The 11,336-nt window shown below is 40.3% G+C and overlaps 1 protein-coding gene across 1 annotated transcript; it reads left to right on the top strand.

Annotated features, from left to right (window-relative positions):
• Positions 1–8,993: 8,993 nt before the first annotated feature.
• On the top strand, positions 8,994–9,724 carry LOC103126920 (NADH dehydrogenase [ubiquinone] 1 alpha subcomplex subunit 8-like). Its single transcript, XM_060193448.1, has one exon. It carries the CDS (start codon positions 9,052–9,054, stop codon positions 9,568–9,570), a length of 519 nt encoding a protein of 172 aa, XP_060049431.1. The 5' UTR covers positions 8,994–9,051; the 3' UTR covers positions 9,571–9,724.
• The last annotated feature ends 1,612 nt before the right edge of the window (positions 9,725–11,336 follow it).

Genomic DNA, 11,336 nt, shown 5'->3' with positions numbered 1-11,336 from the left:
AGATTTCAGTATTGACATGCATCTATCTGCTGCCCTGTTCTGATCACCACAATGCCAACAAATTCACAGTTAAAAAAAATAAGGATGCATTTTGTCACTTCACAAGAAGTGAAAAGATAAGGTTAATGAGAGCTTCAAAAGTGATGTCTGATTCTCTTGGTCTTCTCCTTATGGTCATAAGTTGGCCACTTCAATCAAAGTCAAGATGTGGCACTAACCACAGATTTTATCTTCCTGTTTTTTCTTCTCATCAGAGGAAAACTACTTCCTAGAAGTGCCTCAGCTGATTTTACCTAATATCTCTAAGGCAAGTCTATCAGCCAGTTGTTGTTACTAGAGCTGGGGGAAAAAAAAACACCACAAAATTGTCTAAGGGACATATAATTACACTCCTTCATTTCTTTCTCATGTATCTGTGGGTCAGTGGGAGCAGCTCTGCTCCAGGATACAATTGACTCGATGTTTGGCAGGGAAACTCTTCCATGACTTGGGCTACCCAGGAGTCTCTTTTTTCAACAGAGGTCAGAGGCTCTCAGAAAGACATGCCTCAACTTGGGATTGGTGCATCCTAACTTGTGCCATACTGCAAGTTTGAAATCAGTGGGACCGGAAAGAGTATTTTTTTCCTATTGTCTCTGGGACTTTTTGTGTAGGATTCCACTGCTCTTGGCTAATTCTTTTGTTCCCTTTCTATGTCAGGGATAGAGAACTAGAGAAAGAAAGGAAAGAAAAGGAGAGACACCATGGTACTGTTCCAACACTTGTGAAGCTCCCCTAGTGCAAGGTGCTGTGATGCTGGGGGATAAAACCTTATCTTCACATGTGGTAAAATGTGTGTTTGACTAGATGAGATATCTTCTGGTCTGAAAGTATATTCTGCTTAACAAAGCCATGTAGGAGTGAATATGTGATGAAATGTAGTATAATCTCCAAAATTACTGGATTTAGGTTAACTCTGAGAGATGGGCCTGGGTCAACCTTTCTGAAAGGCAAATCATATTTAGCCAATTCTAGACAAATGTGCACTACTTCCTACCCCCCAACCCCCCTTCAATTTTATTTTATTATCATCTCTGGGATTTCAATGCTCTGGGCTGACTTTTTTCAGACAGAACAGAGAGACAGAGCCTGGACTGCCTACATGACAAATGAGCACACTATCCAGGTGAGCTGTTAAGCCAACCCAGAATTCTTACAGTTCTATCAAAATTTTAATCTATCAAAACATTAAGATACAGTGACTTTAAGCAGATAATTGCCCTTTTTTCTGCCTCACATCTTCAGGGATGAAGATGAGGCAAGTAATTTCTTTTTTAAAAAATTTATTTCTTTATTGGGGAATTAATGTTTTACATTCAACAGTAAATACAGTAGTTTATACATGCATAACATTCCCCAGTTTCCCATTTAACAATACAACCCCCACTATGTCATTTATCATCCTTCATGGACCTGTATTCTCCCCATCCACCCACCCCAGAGTCTTTTACTTTGGTGCAATACGCCAATTCTATTTCAGGTTCTACTTGTGTTTTCTTTTCTGATCTTGTTTTTCAGCTTCTGCCTGAGAGTGAGATCATCCCATATTCATCCTTCTGTTTCTGACTTATTACACTTAACATGATTTTTTCAAGGTCCATCCAAGATCGGCTGAAAACGGTGAAGTCACCATTTTTTACAGATGAATAGTATTCCATTGTGTATATATACCACAACTTGCTCAGCCACTCATCTGTTGTTGGACACCTGGGTTGCTTCCAGGTTTTGGCTATTACAAATTGTGCTGCCAAAAACATATGTGTACACAGATCTTTTTGGATGGATGTGTTGGGTTCCTTAGGATATATCCCCAGGAGAGGAATTGCAGGATCATAGGGTAGGTCCATTTCTAGCCTTCTGAGAGTTCTCCAGACTGTTCTCCACAGAGTTTGGACCAATTGACATTCCCACCAGCAGTGCAGGAGGGTTCCTTTGACCGCACACCCTCTCCAGCATTTGCTGTTGTTACCTTTTCTGGGCAGCAGAGCAACAGGTTAAGCATATATACGCTAAGTGCAAGGACCTGGGTAAGGATCCCTGTTAGAGCCTATAGCTCCCCATCTGCAGGGGCGGTCAATTTATAAGAGGTGAAGCAGGTCTGCAAGTGTCTATCTTTCTCTCCCACTCTCTGTCTTCTCCTCCTCTCTCCATTTCTCTCTGTCTTATACAACAACAACGACATCAATAACAACAACAATAATAACCACAACAAGGATAAAACAACAAGGGCAACAAAAGGGGAAAAAGTAGCCTCCAGGAGCAGTGGATTTGTGGTGCAGGAACTGAGCCCCAACAATAATTCTGGAGGCAAAAAAAAAATTAAAAAAATAATTTTAAGATAGACTATTCTATTTATTTTTCATAGTGTTTAAGATATTATTAGAATAGTTTGTTTTACTTTTTTACTTTTTATCTTTTATTATTTGTTTTATTTATTCCCTTTTGTTGCCCTTGTTATTTTATTGCTATAGTTATTGTTGATATTTATGTCATTGTTGTTGGATAGCACAGACAGAAATGGAGAGAGGAAGGGAAGACAGAGAAGGGGAGAGAAAGATAGACACCTGAAGACCTGCTTCACCGCCTGTGAAATGACTCCCCTGCAGGTGGGGAGCCAGGGGCTCCAACGCGGATATTAATGCTGGTCCTTACACTTTGCGACACCTGTGCTTAACCCGACTGCCCGACTCTTTTTATTTATTTATTTATTTTTTATAAAAAGGAAACACTGGGGACAGGTGGTGGCACACCTGGTTAAGCACACACATTGCAGTTCAAGCCCCTGGTCCCCACCAGCAGGGGGAAAGCTTCACAAGTGGTAAAGCAGCGCTGCAGGTGTCTCTCTGTTCCTCTCCCTCCCCCTCCCCTCTCAATTTCTGTCTCTATCCAATAATAAATAAATAAAATTGGAAGAGAGAGGCAGGCTGTGAGTATGGATTGACCAGTCAAAGCCCATGTTCAGCAGGGAAGCAACTACAGAAGCCAGACCTTCCACCTTCTGCAACCCATAATGAACTTGAGTCCATACCCCCAGAGGGATAAAGAATAGGAAAGCTATCAGGGGAGGGGATGGGATACAGAGTTCTGGTGGTGGGAATTTTGTGAAGTTGTGCCACTCTTATCCTATGGTTTTGTCAATGTTTCCTTTTTATAAATAAAAAATTAAAAATAAATAAAACAAAATAAAAATACTTTAAAAAATAAATAAGGAAACACTGGGGTGCTTCCAGGTTTTGGCTAATACAAATTTTGCTGCTAAGAACATATGTGTAGACAGATTGTTTTAGATGGGTGTGTTGGGTTCCTTCAGCTATATCTCTAGGAGAGGAATTGCAGGATCAGAGGGTAGGTCCATTTCTAGCCTTCTGAGAGTTCTCCAGACTGCTTTCCACAGGGGTTGGACCAATTGACATTCCCACCAGAAGTGCAGGAGGGTTCCTTTGACCCCACACCCTCTCCAGCATTTGCTGCTGTTACGTTTTCTGATGTATGAAATTATTTTTTTAAATTTACTTTTTATTTAAAAAAGGATAAATTGACAAAACCGTAGGGTAGAAGGGGTATAACTCCACACATTTCCCACCACCCAATCTCCATAGCCCTTCCCCTCCCCTGATATCTTTCCCATTCTCTATCCCTCTGGGAGCATGGACCCAGGATCATTGTGGGTTGCAGAAGGTGGAAGGTCTGGCTTCTATAATTGCTTCCCCACTGAACATGGGTGTTGACTGGTCAGTCCATACACCCAGTCTGCCTCTCTTTTTCCATAGTGGGGTGGGTCTCTGGGGAAGCGGAGCACCAGGACACATTGGTGGGGTCTTCAGTCCAGGAGTGATTTCTGCGTGTCTTAGTCTTCAGATTTAGTGTTTGCATAAAGAAATGCCAATGATTTTTGTACATTGATTTTGTAGCCTGACACCTTGCTATATTGCCTAATAACTTCCAGTAGTTTTCTGCTGGATTCTTTAGGTTTTTCTATGTGTACGATCATATCATGTGCAAATAGTGAGAGCTTGACTACTTCCCTTCCAATCTGTATTCCTTTGATTCCTTTTTCTTGCCTGATTGCTATGGCAAGAACTCCCAACACTATGTTAAAGAGTAATGGTGACAGTGGACAGCCCTGTCTAGTCCCCGATCTGAGGGGGAATGCTTTCAGCTTCTGTCCATTGAGTATGATGTTGGCTGTAGGTTTGCTATATACGGATTCCACTATCTTGAGGAATTTCCCATCTATTCCCATTTTTTATAGAGTTTTGAGCATGAATGGGTATTGAATTTTGTCAAAGGCTTTCTCTGCATCTATTGAGATAATCATGTGGTTTTTGCCTTTGCTTTTTTTTTTTAATTTATTCCCTTTTGTTGCCCTTGTTGTTTTATTGTTGTAGTTATTATTGTTGTTGTCGTTGTTGTTGGATAGGACAGAGAGAAACGGAGAGAGGAGGGGAAGACAGAGAGGGGGAGAGAAAGATAGACACCTGCAGACCTGCTTCACCGCCTGTGAAGCAACTCCCCTGCAGGTGGGGAGCCGAGGTTCGAACCGGGATCCTTATGCCGGTCCTTGTGCTTTGCGCCACCTGCGCTTAACCTGCTGCACTACAGCCCGACTCCCTTGCCTTTGCTTTTATTGATGTGGTGAATGACATTGATTGACTTACGTATGTTGAACCAGCCTTGGATTCCTGAGATGAGTTCCACTTGGTCGTGATGAACAATTTTTTTGATATGCTGTTGTATCTGGTTGGCCAAGATCTTGTTTAATATTTTGGCATCTATGTTCATCAGAGATATTGGTCTGTAGTTTTCCTTTTTTGTTGTGTCCCTATCTGCTTTTGGTATCAGGGTGCTGTTGGCTTCATAGAAGGTGGAAGGGAGATTTCCTGTTTCTTCGATCTTATGGAAAAGTTTAAGAAGTATGGGTACTAACTGTTTCCTGAAAGTTTTGTAGAATTCGTTTGTGAAGCCATCTGGTCCAGGACTTTTGTTGTTGGGGAGATTCTTAATAACGGTTTCAATTTCTTTGTCTGTGATTGGTGCATTTAGGTTTTGTAGTTCTTCTTGGTTCAGTTTTGGAAGGGCATATGTTTCTAGGAATTGCTCCATTTCTTCTAGATTTTCTAGCTTGGTGGTGTATAATTCTTCATAGAAGTTTTGCATGATTTTCTGGATTTCTGTGGTGTCAGTTGTGATATCGCCTCCATCGTTTACAATTGTATTAATTTGAGTCTTCTCTCTTTTTTGTTTGGTGAGTCTGGCTAGGGGTTTGTCAATTTTCTTTAATTTCAAAGAACCAACATTTGGCTTCATTGATCTTCTGTATGGTTCTCTTATTTTTGATGTTGTTTATTTCTGCTCTAATTTTAATGATTTCTGTCCTTCTGATTGCTTTAGGGTTCCTTTTTTCCTCTTCCTCTAAGTCCTTGAGGTGTGCAGTAAGGTTGTTCACTTGAACTTTTTTGTTGTTTAACATGTGATTGTATGACTATGAGTTTCCCTCTCAATACTGCTTTAGCTGTATCCCAAATATTTAGATAGGTTGTGTCTTCATTTTCATTTGTTTCCAGGAACATTTGAATTTCTTGCTTGAGTGACTCTCTGACCCAGTGGTTCTTAAGGAGTGTGTTGTTTAGTTTCCAAATTCTGTGACTTTTAATAGTTTTCTGTTTGCTGTTAATGTTAGCTTTACTCCACTGTGGTCTGAGAAGATACTTGGGATGATTTCAATTTTCTGAATTTATTGATGCTGTCTTTGTGGCCTAACATGTGGTCTATCCTTGATTATGTGTTATATGGATTTGAAAAGAATGTGTATTCCAGTTTTTTGGGGTGAAGCACTCTGAAAATGTCCAAGAGGTCTAGTCTGTCAATCTATTCATTTAATTCTCTTGTATCTTTGTTGATTCTATGCTTTGTTGATCTAAGTATGAGAGTGGGGTGTTAAAGTCTCCCACTATTATTGTATTACTATTGATGTATTTTTGAAGTTCTCTCAGTAGGTGCTTGATGGTCCCTCATTGGGTGCATAGATGTTAATAATTGTTAAGTCTTCTTGGCTGATTGATCCTCTAATAATTATGTAATGTCCTTGCCTATCTTTTATTACTTTGTGTCTTTTTCAATTTCCTTGAGTAGTGACTCATAATTTTCAGTATACAATTCTTTCACTTCTTTGGTTACATTTTCTCCTAAGTATTTCATTGTTTTTGTTGCTATAGTAAAAGGAATTGATTTCTGGATTTCAACTTCTTCTAGATTAGTGTTTGATAGAGGAATGCCACTGACTTTTTAATGTTAATTTTGTAGCCTGACACTTTACTGTATTGCCTGATGATATCCAAAAGCTTCTTGCTGGATTCCTTAGGTTTTTCTGTGTATAATATCATGTCATCTCTAAATAGGGAGAGTTTGACTTCTTCTCTTACAACAGTTTTTCACTATTGAGTATGATGTTGGCTGTAGATTTGCTATATATAGACTCCACTATTAAAATACTATTGAAACAACTATCAATTTCTACAGTTGTGAACCATTTAATTACCCTAATTAGACACAAGTCAATATAGGCAAGAGTGATCAGTAATTTGAAAAGTACTGAGAGATGGACCTCATAACATATTATATAAAATGGTTAAACCAACTAGAAGAAATATTGGAGAAATGAACTAGGACAAGAGTCCAGCTAAAATCCCCTAAATGTTGAAGCACAGAATAATGAGGTCAACATCCAAACAATAGTTAAGGAAATAATCACAGGAGTGAGTAAAGAGTTTGAAAGAAATGTCATCAGAAATAACAATTGAGACCCTGGAAGAAAACACTAACTATCTCAAGGTTATTAGAGAGCTGAAAGCTGAAATAGCTGAGCTAAGAACACAGCTAGCTGAAAAAGCTAAAACAGTATCAGAACAGGGCAAAAAAAAAAATAGATGAAGTCCAGAAAACAGTAGAGGGGAGAGAGAATAGAATCAATGAGGCTGAAGACAGAATTAGCAAGATCAAAGACAAATTAGAAACATCTAAAAAGAAGTAAGAGATCTCAAAAAGAGATTATGAGATACTGAAAACAAGAACAGAGACCTATGGGATAACTTCAAAAGAAACAATATACACATTATTGGCTTACCAGAGGAAGAAAGAGAGGGAGAGGAAGAAAGCATTCTTCAGGTCATAATAGCTGAAAACTTCTCTAGTCTAGACAACATCAAAGGCATAAAGGTTCAAGAAGTCCAGAGGGTTCCAAACAGAATTAACCCAGACTTAAAGAAACCAAGGCACATCATATTTAGAATGGAAAGGAATAAGTATAAGAAAGGATCCTGAAGGCTGCAAGAGAAAAACAAAGAGCCATCTATAGAGGAAAAGCCATAAGATAAGAAGACTTTTCCACAAAAACACTATAGGCCAGAAGAGCATAGCAAGATATCTATAGAGTGCCCAGTGAGAAAGGCTGGAGTCAGCACAGGACCTCCCTGCTGCTGTTCCAGATTCTGAGGGCAGTAGCAATGGAGACTCACAGTTGGATTTGGTGAGTCTCAGGGGAGTTCTCTCCTCCCTTCAGCCATCACCTTGTTAGTGAAATAGACTGGAGTTGGTATCTCAACTGGTAAACTGCCGAACTGTTACCAGCCACTTAATCTCTCCATAGGCTCCTCTCTGTCCACCAGCCACATATGTTTGTACTCACTCATGATTTGGTGGGTTCCTGAAGTCATTCTAGTCCTATCTTGTTGTGGTCCCAGGTGGTCTCCTTTGGTATTCCTAGTTGACCCAGGAGAGGAGAGAAGAGAAACAGAGCTGCTGCTGCTCTGTAGCCCTGCCTCCGGAAGGAAGTCTTCAAATATATTACTTTGAATGGGGTCACTTGAAAAAGCACTTAATATGCAATACTTGGAAACAGACTTGAGGAACAGCAAGTGGTGGGGTTGGTAAGCAGAGAGAGCCCTTCTTGTGCAGTGCCTTGTTAGCTGGGCATAGAAAATCATTTATGGGCTGGAAAAATTGCTCACTTGGATAATGTGCTGCTTCACCATATGTGTAACCTCTGTTTGAACTTAGGCTGTCATTGCACTGAAGGAAGCCTTAGTACCACAATATCTTTCACTCTTTAAGAAAGGAAGGGAAGGAGGAAGGAAAGAAGGTAAAAAGGAAGGGAGGGAGAGAGGAAGAAAGGGAGGAAGAAAGAACTTCTTTCATTACCTGTACCTGAACTTGGGAAGTGCATTCAGACATTGATTCCATGAAAATAGGAAGTAGGAAAATCATCCAAGAGGTATTTTTGCATTGAGCTTTGACTCTTCCAAATGAGCTTTGCTGCTAGTCACCACCACCACCAACAACCACATACAAACACACAAAAAAGCAAATAGTTTTCTCCCAGGTTCCCACATCTTGGGCGGGCTGAATGCAAATACCCTTGCCAGCTGTTCTGTTTGTAAAGAAGGAAAACATAATTTCACAAACCATGGAGTTCTGACATATTGTATAGGGAATCTTTCTAGGTCATACTTTTCTCCTTGGTTTGAAATATGCAACCCATGGAAATTTAAGGGATTCCATATTCTGTGGATGTGGATAACAAACAAAAGAAACTCAGAAGGCGGGTAGCCATATAACTTACTAGGGCAAGAATTAGAAGATATTTGTTTAATCATCATACTAGGAAAACAGGCATAAACTAAGATTCTCTCACTGCACTAAAGTATCTGTCAATCCTATATAGAAGAAAACACTGTGGGGGAAAGAAGTATACAGGGAAATAGAGATACAATTCCCCTGTGCTCATTTTGCACACCTTCAATGATACCATTCGTAATTACAGAATCGTCAAACCACAGACGAGTAAGGTTTAGATTGGTTTCCTATGTCATCTGTACTTTTCTACTCAAAAGATGGTGCCTAGACCAGCAATATTGTCATCATGTGGAAACTGGTTAGAAATGCAGAATCTCGAGTTCAAGGAGATTGGGGCAGCACGGCTGTGGTCACCTCCTCCAAGTCGGCGCTGCAGCCAACATGCTGGGGATAGTGGAGCTGCCCACTGTTAAGGATCTGAAAGTGCAAGAGGTGAATGTCAGTTCTTCTGTGCTTAAAGCGGCTGCTCACCACTATGGAGCTCAGTGTGACAAGCCCAACAGGGAGTTCATGCTCTGCTGCTGGGAAGACAAAGATCCACGATGGTGTTTAGAGGAGGGCAAGCTTGTCAACAAGTGTGCTCTGGATTTCTTCAGGGAGATAAAGCTTCACTGTGCGGAGATTTTTAAAGAATATTGGACCTGCATTGATTACTCCAACTTGCAATTATTTCATCACTGTTGCAAACAGCAGACAAAGTTTGATGAGTGTGTGTTGGACAAACTGGGCTGGGTATGGCCTGATCTAGGAGAGCTTTCAAAGGTCACCAAAGTGAAAACAGATAGGCCTTTACCCAAGAATCCCTATCACTCAAAACCAAGACCAGAGCCCAACCCTCCGATAGAAGGAGACCTGAAGCCTGCCAAACATGGTAATCACATATATTTCTGCAACATGTAGAGTTGGGTCCATCACCTATACACAGTCACGCACCCAGATGATGGATGCAATTTGCATCCACTGATAGAGCATTCTTTCCGGGATCACAAACGTTAGCAAAAACGTTAACTTATGTGACTTGGCAGTTATTCTATACCATTTCCTGACCATTAAAAAATTTAAAGGAAACAGTTGTACAAAAGAAAAACAAAAAAGAAATGAAGAATCTCAAGCCCCATTCCAGATGTAGCCAACCAGAATCTACGTCCTAAGAAAATTCCCAGGTGATTGATTCCTAGATGTATTGAGTTTGAGAAGCACTAGTTTAAGCTACTCAATAAATAAAGAAAGTTATAAATCTCAAACAAGATCCCCTAGTTATCTCCAGAATATCATCTCATTTCTCTGGTCATGCTAGCAATAGTTAGGTAGGCATAGAAGCTCTCTTCATGAGTTGCCCCTGAACTTGGAAACAGCATAGTCAGGCATTGATGTTGTGAGAATAGAAGTGGACAACTCACCCGGGACATAGTCCTCCACTTAATTTTACTTTCAACTTCATTCCAGTGCCTTTCTTCTTGTTCAAGTGGTGCAAAATGTTGGAATGTGGTATTGGATACCTGTGGTTCAGCACAGCCCCACACCACATAACAAATTGACGGCTTGAGTTCCTTGCCATATAGAAGGTCAGTTAACAGCAGACTAATCCAGTGCTAAAGAGCTGGAGAAAATGGCAGACTCATGCCTCAAGAAAAAAAAATCTTATTCTCAGCCTGGAATTCAAGGTTTATAAATGGCAGTGGGTCAGTAGGGCACATGGATGTCCTATCGTGACTGTGTGGTTTGGAATGGTCTGGTCACACAGAGTGAGTCATCAGAGCTTGGTTGTCTAGGCCTTGAAAAACTCTGAGATGGCATTATTAATTAATATCTCCCCCCTCCCTTGAATGTCTATTGATAGGCTTATAGTTTAATGTTCCTTAGTATCAGGAGACAAAGTAATAGGCAGGAAGACAGTGAGAGGATATAAGATTCATACATGCAGAGCAAGATGGGGTCTTTAATGTTTGCTCACTGGCCATTTCATACCTCGGAAATGGATAAAAGTTGAGAAACAAGAACAGAAATGAAAAACACAAAGTAGAATTGGACTGGGTTTGTTGTATTACACCAAAGTAAAGGACTTGCTGGGGAGGGAGCCTTTCAGGCCCTGGTGCATGATGGTAGATAAGGACCTAGGCTGGGCTAGAACCTAGAGTGTTTTGCAGAAAATTGAGAAATTTTATACTTATACCAACAAATGTGTTTATTGTAAACCATTAGTTCCCCCATTCAAAATCTTAAAAGCAAAAAAATCTGTCTCTTCCTAGCTGTCACTCCTTTTTTCTTCTGGGATTTCCATCTTAATGGGAGTGTGCCTTAGCTTCCTCTGTGGCTTGACATTGTACCACCTCCATCCCTGTCTCTAGCTATGGAAGGCCCCCTTGTCTTGGTTGGGCTTCTGAGTAGTATGACTCAAGTTTTAATGTAGACTTGTTATAATATCCAGAAGAGGTAAACACAGATCCTCCCTATCTGGCTACATAGGTAAGCTTATTTATTAGAAAGAAGGGTAGTGAGGGGTGAGAAAGAGAGAAAGAAACGCTACTCTATTACTCTGGCACATGCAATGGCAGAGATTGAAATTCAGGACCTCATGCTTGAGAGTCCAATGCTTTATCCACTATGTTATCTACTGGCCATGCTATCTGGTCATCTTGGTCCCATCCTTTTGATCTGCCTTTTAT

The sequence above is a fragment of the Erinaceus europaeus genome, chromosome 7 (assembly GCF_950295315.1).
Source record: "Erinaceus europaeus chromosome 7, mEriEur2.1, whole genome shotgun sequence".
Taxonomy (NCBI): Eukaryota; Metazoa; Chordata; class Mammalia; order Eulipotyphla; family Erinaceidae; genus Erinaceus; species Erinaceus europaeus.
The sequence above is the reverse complement of the archived record's forward strand: the minus strand, read 5'-3'. Positions and strand labels throughout refer to the sequence as shown.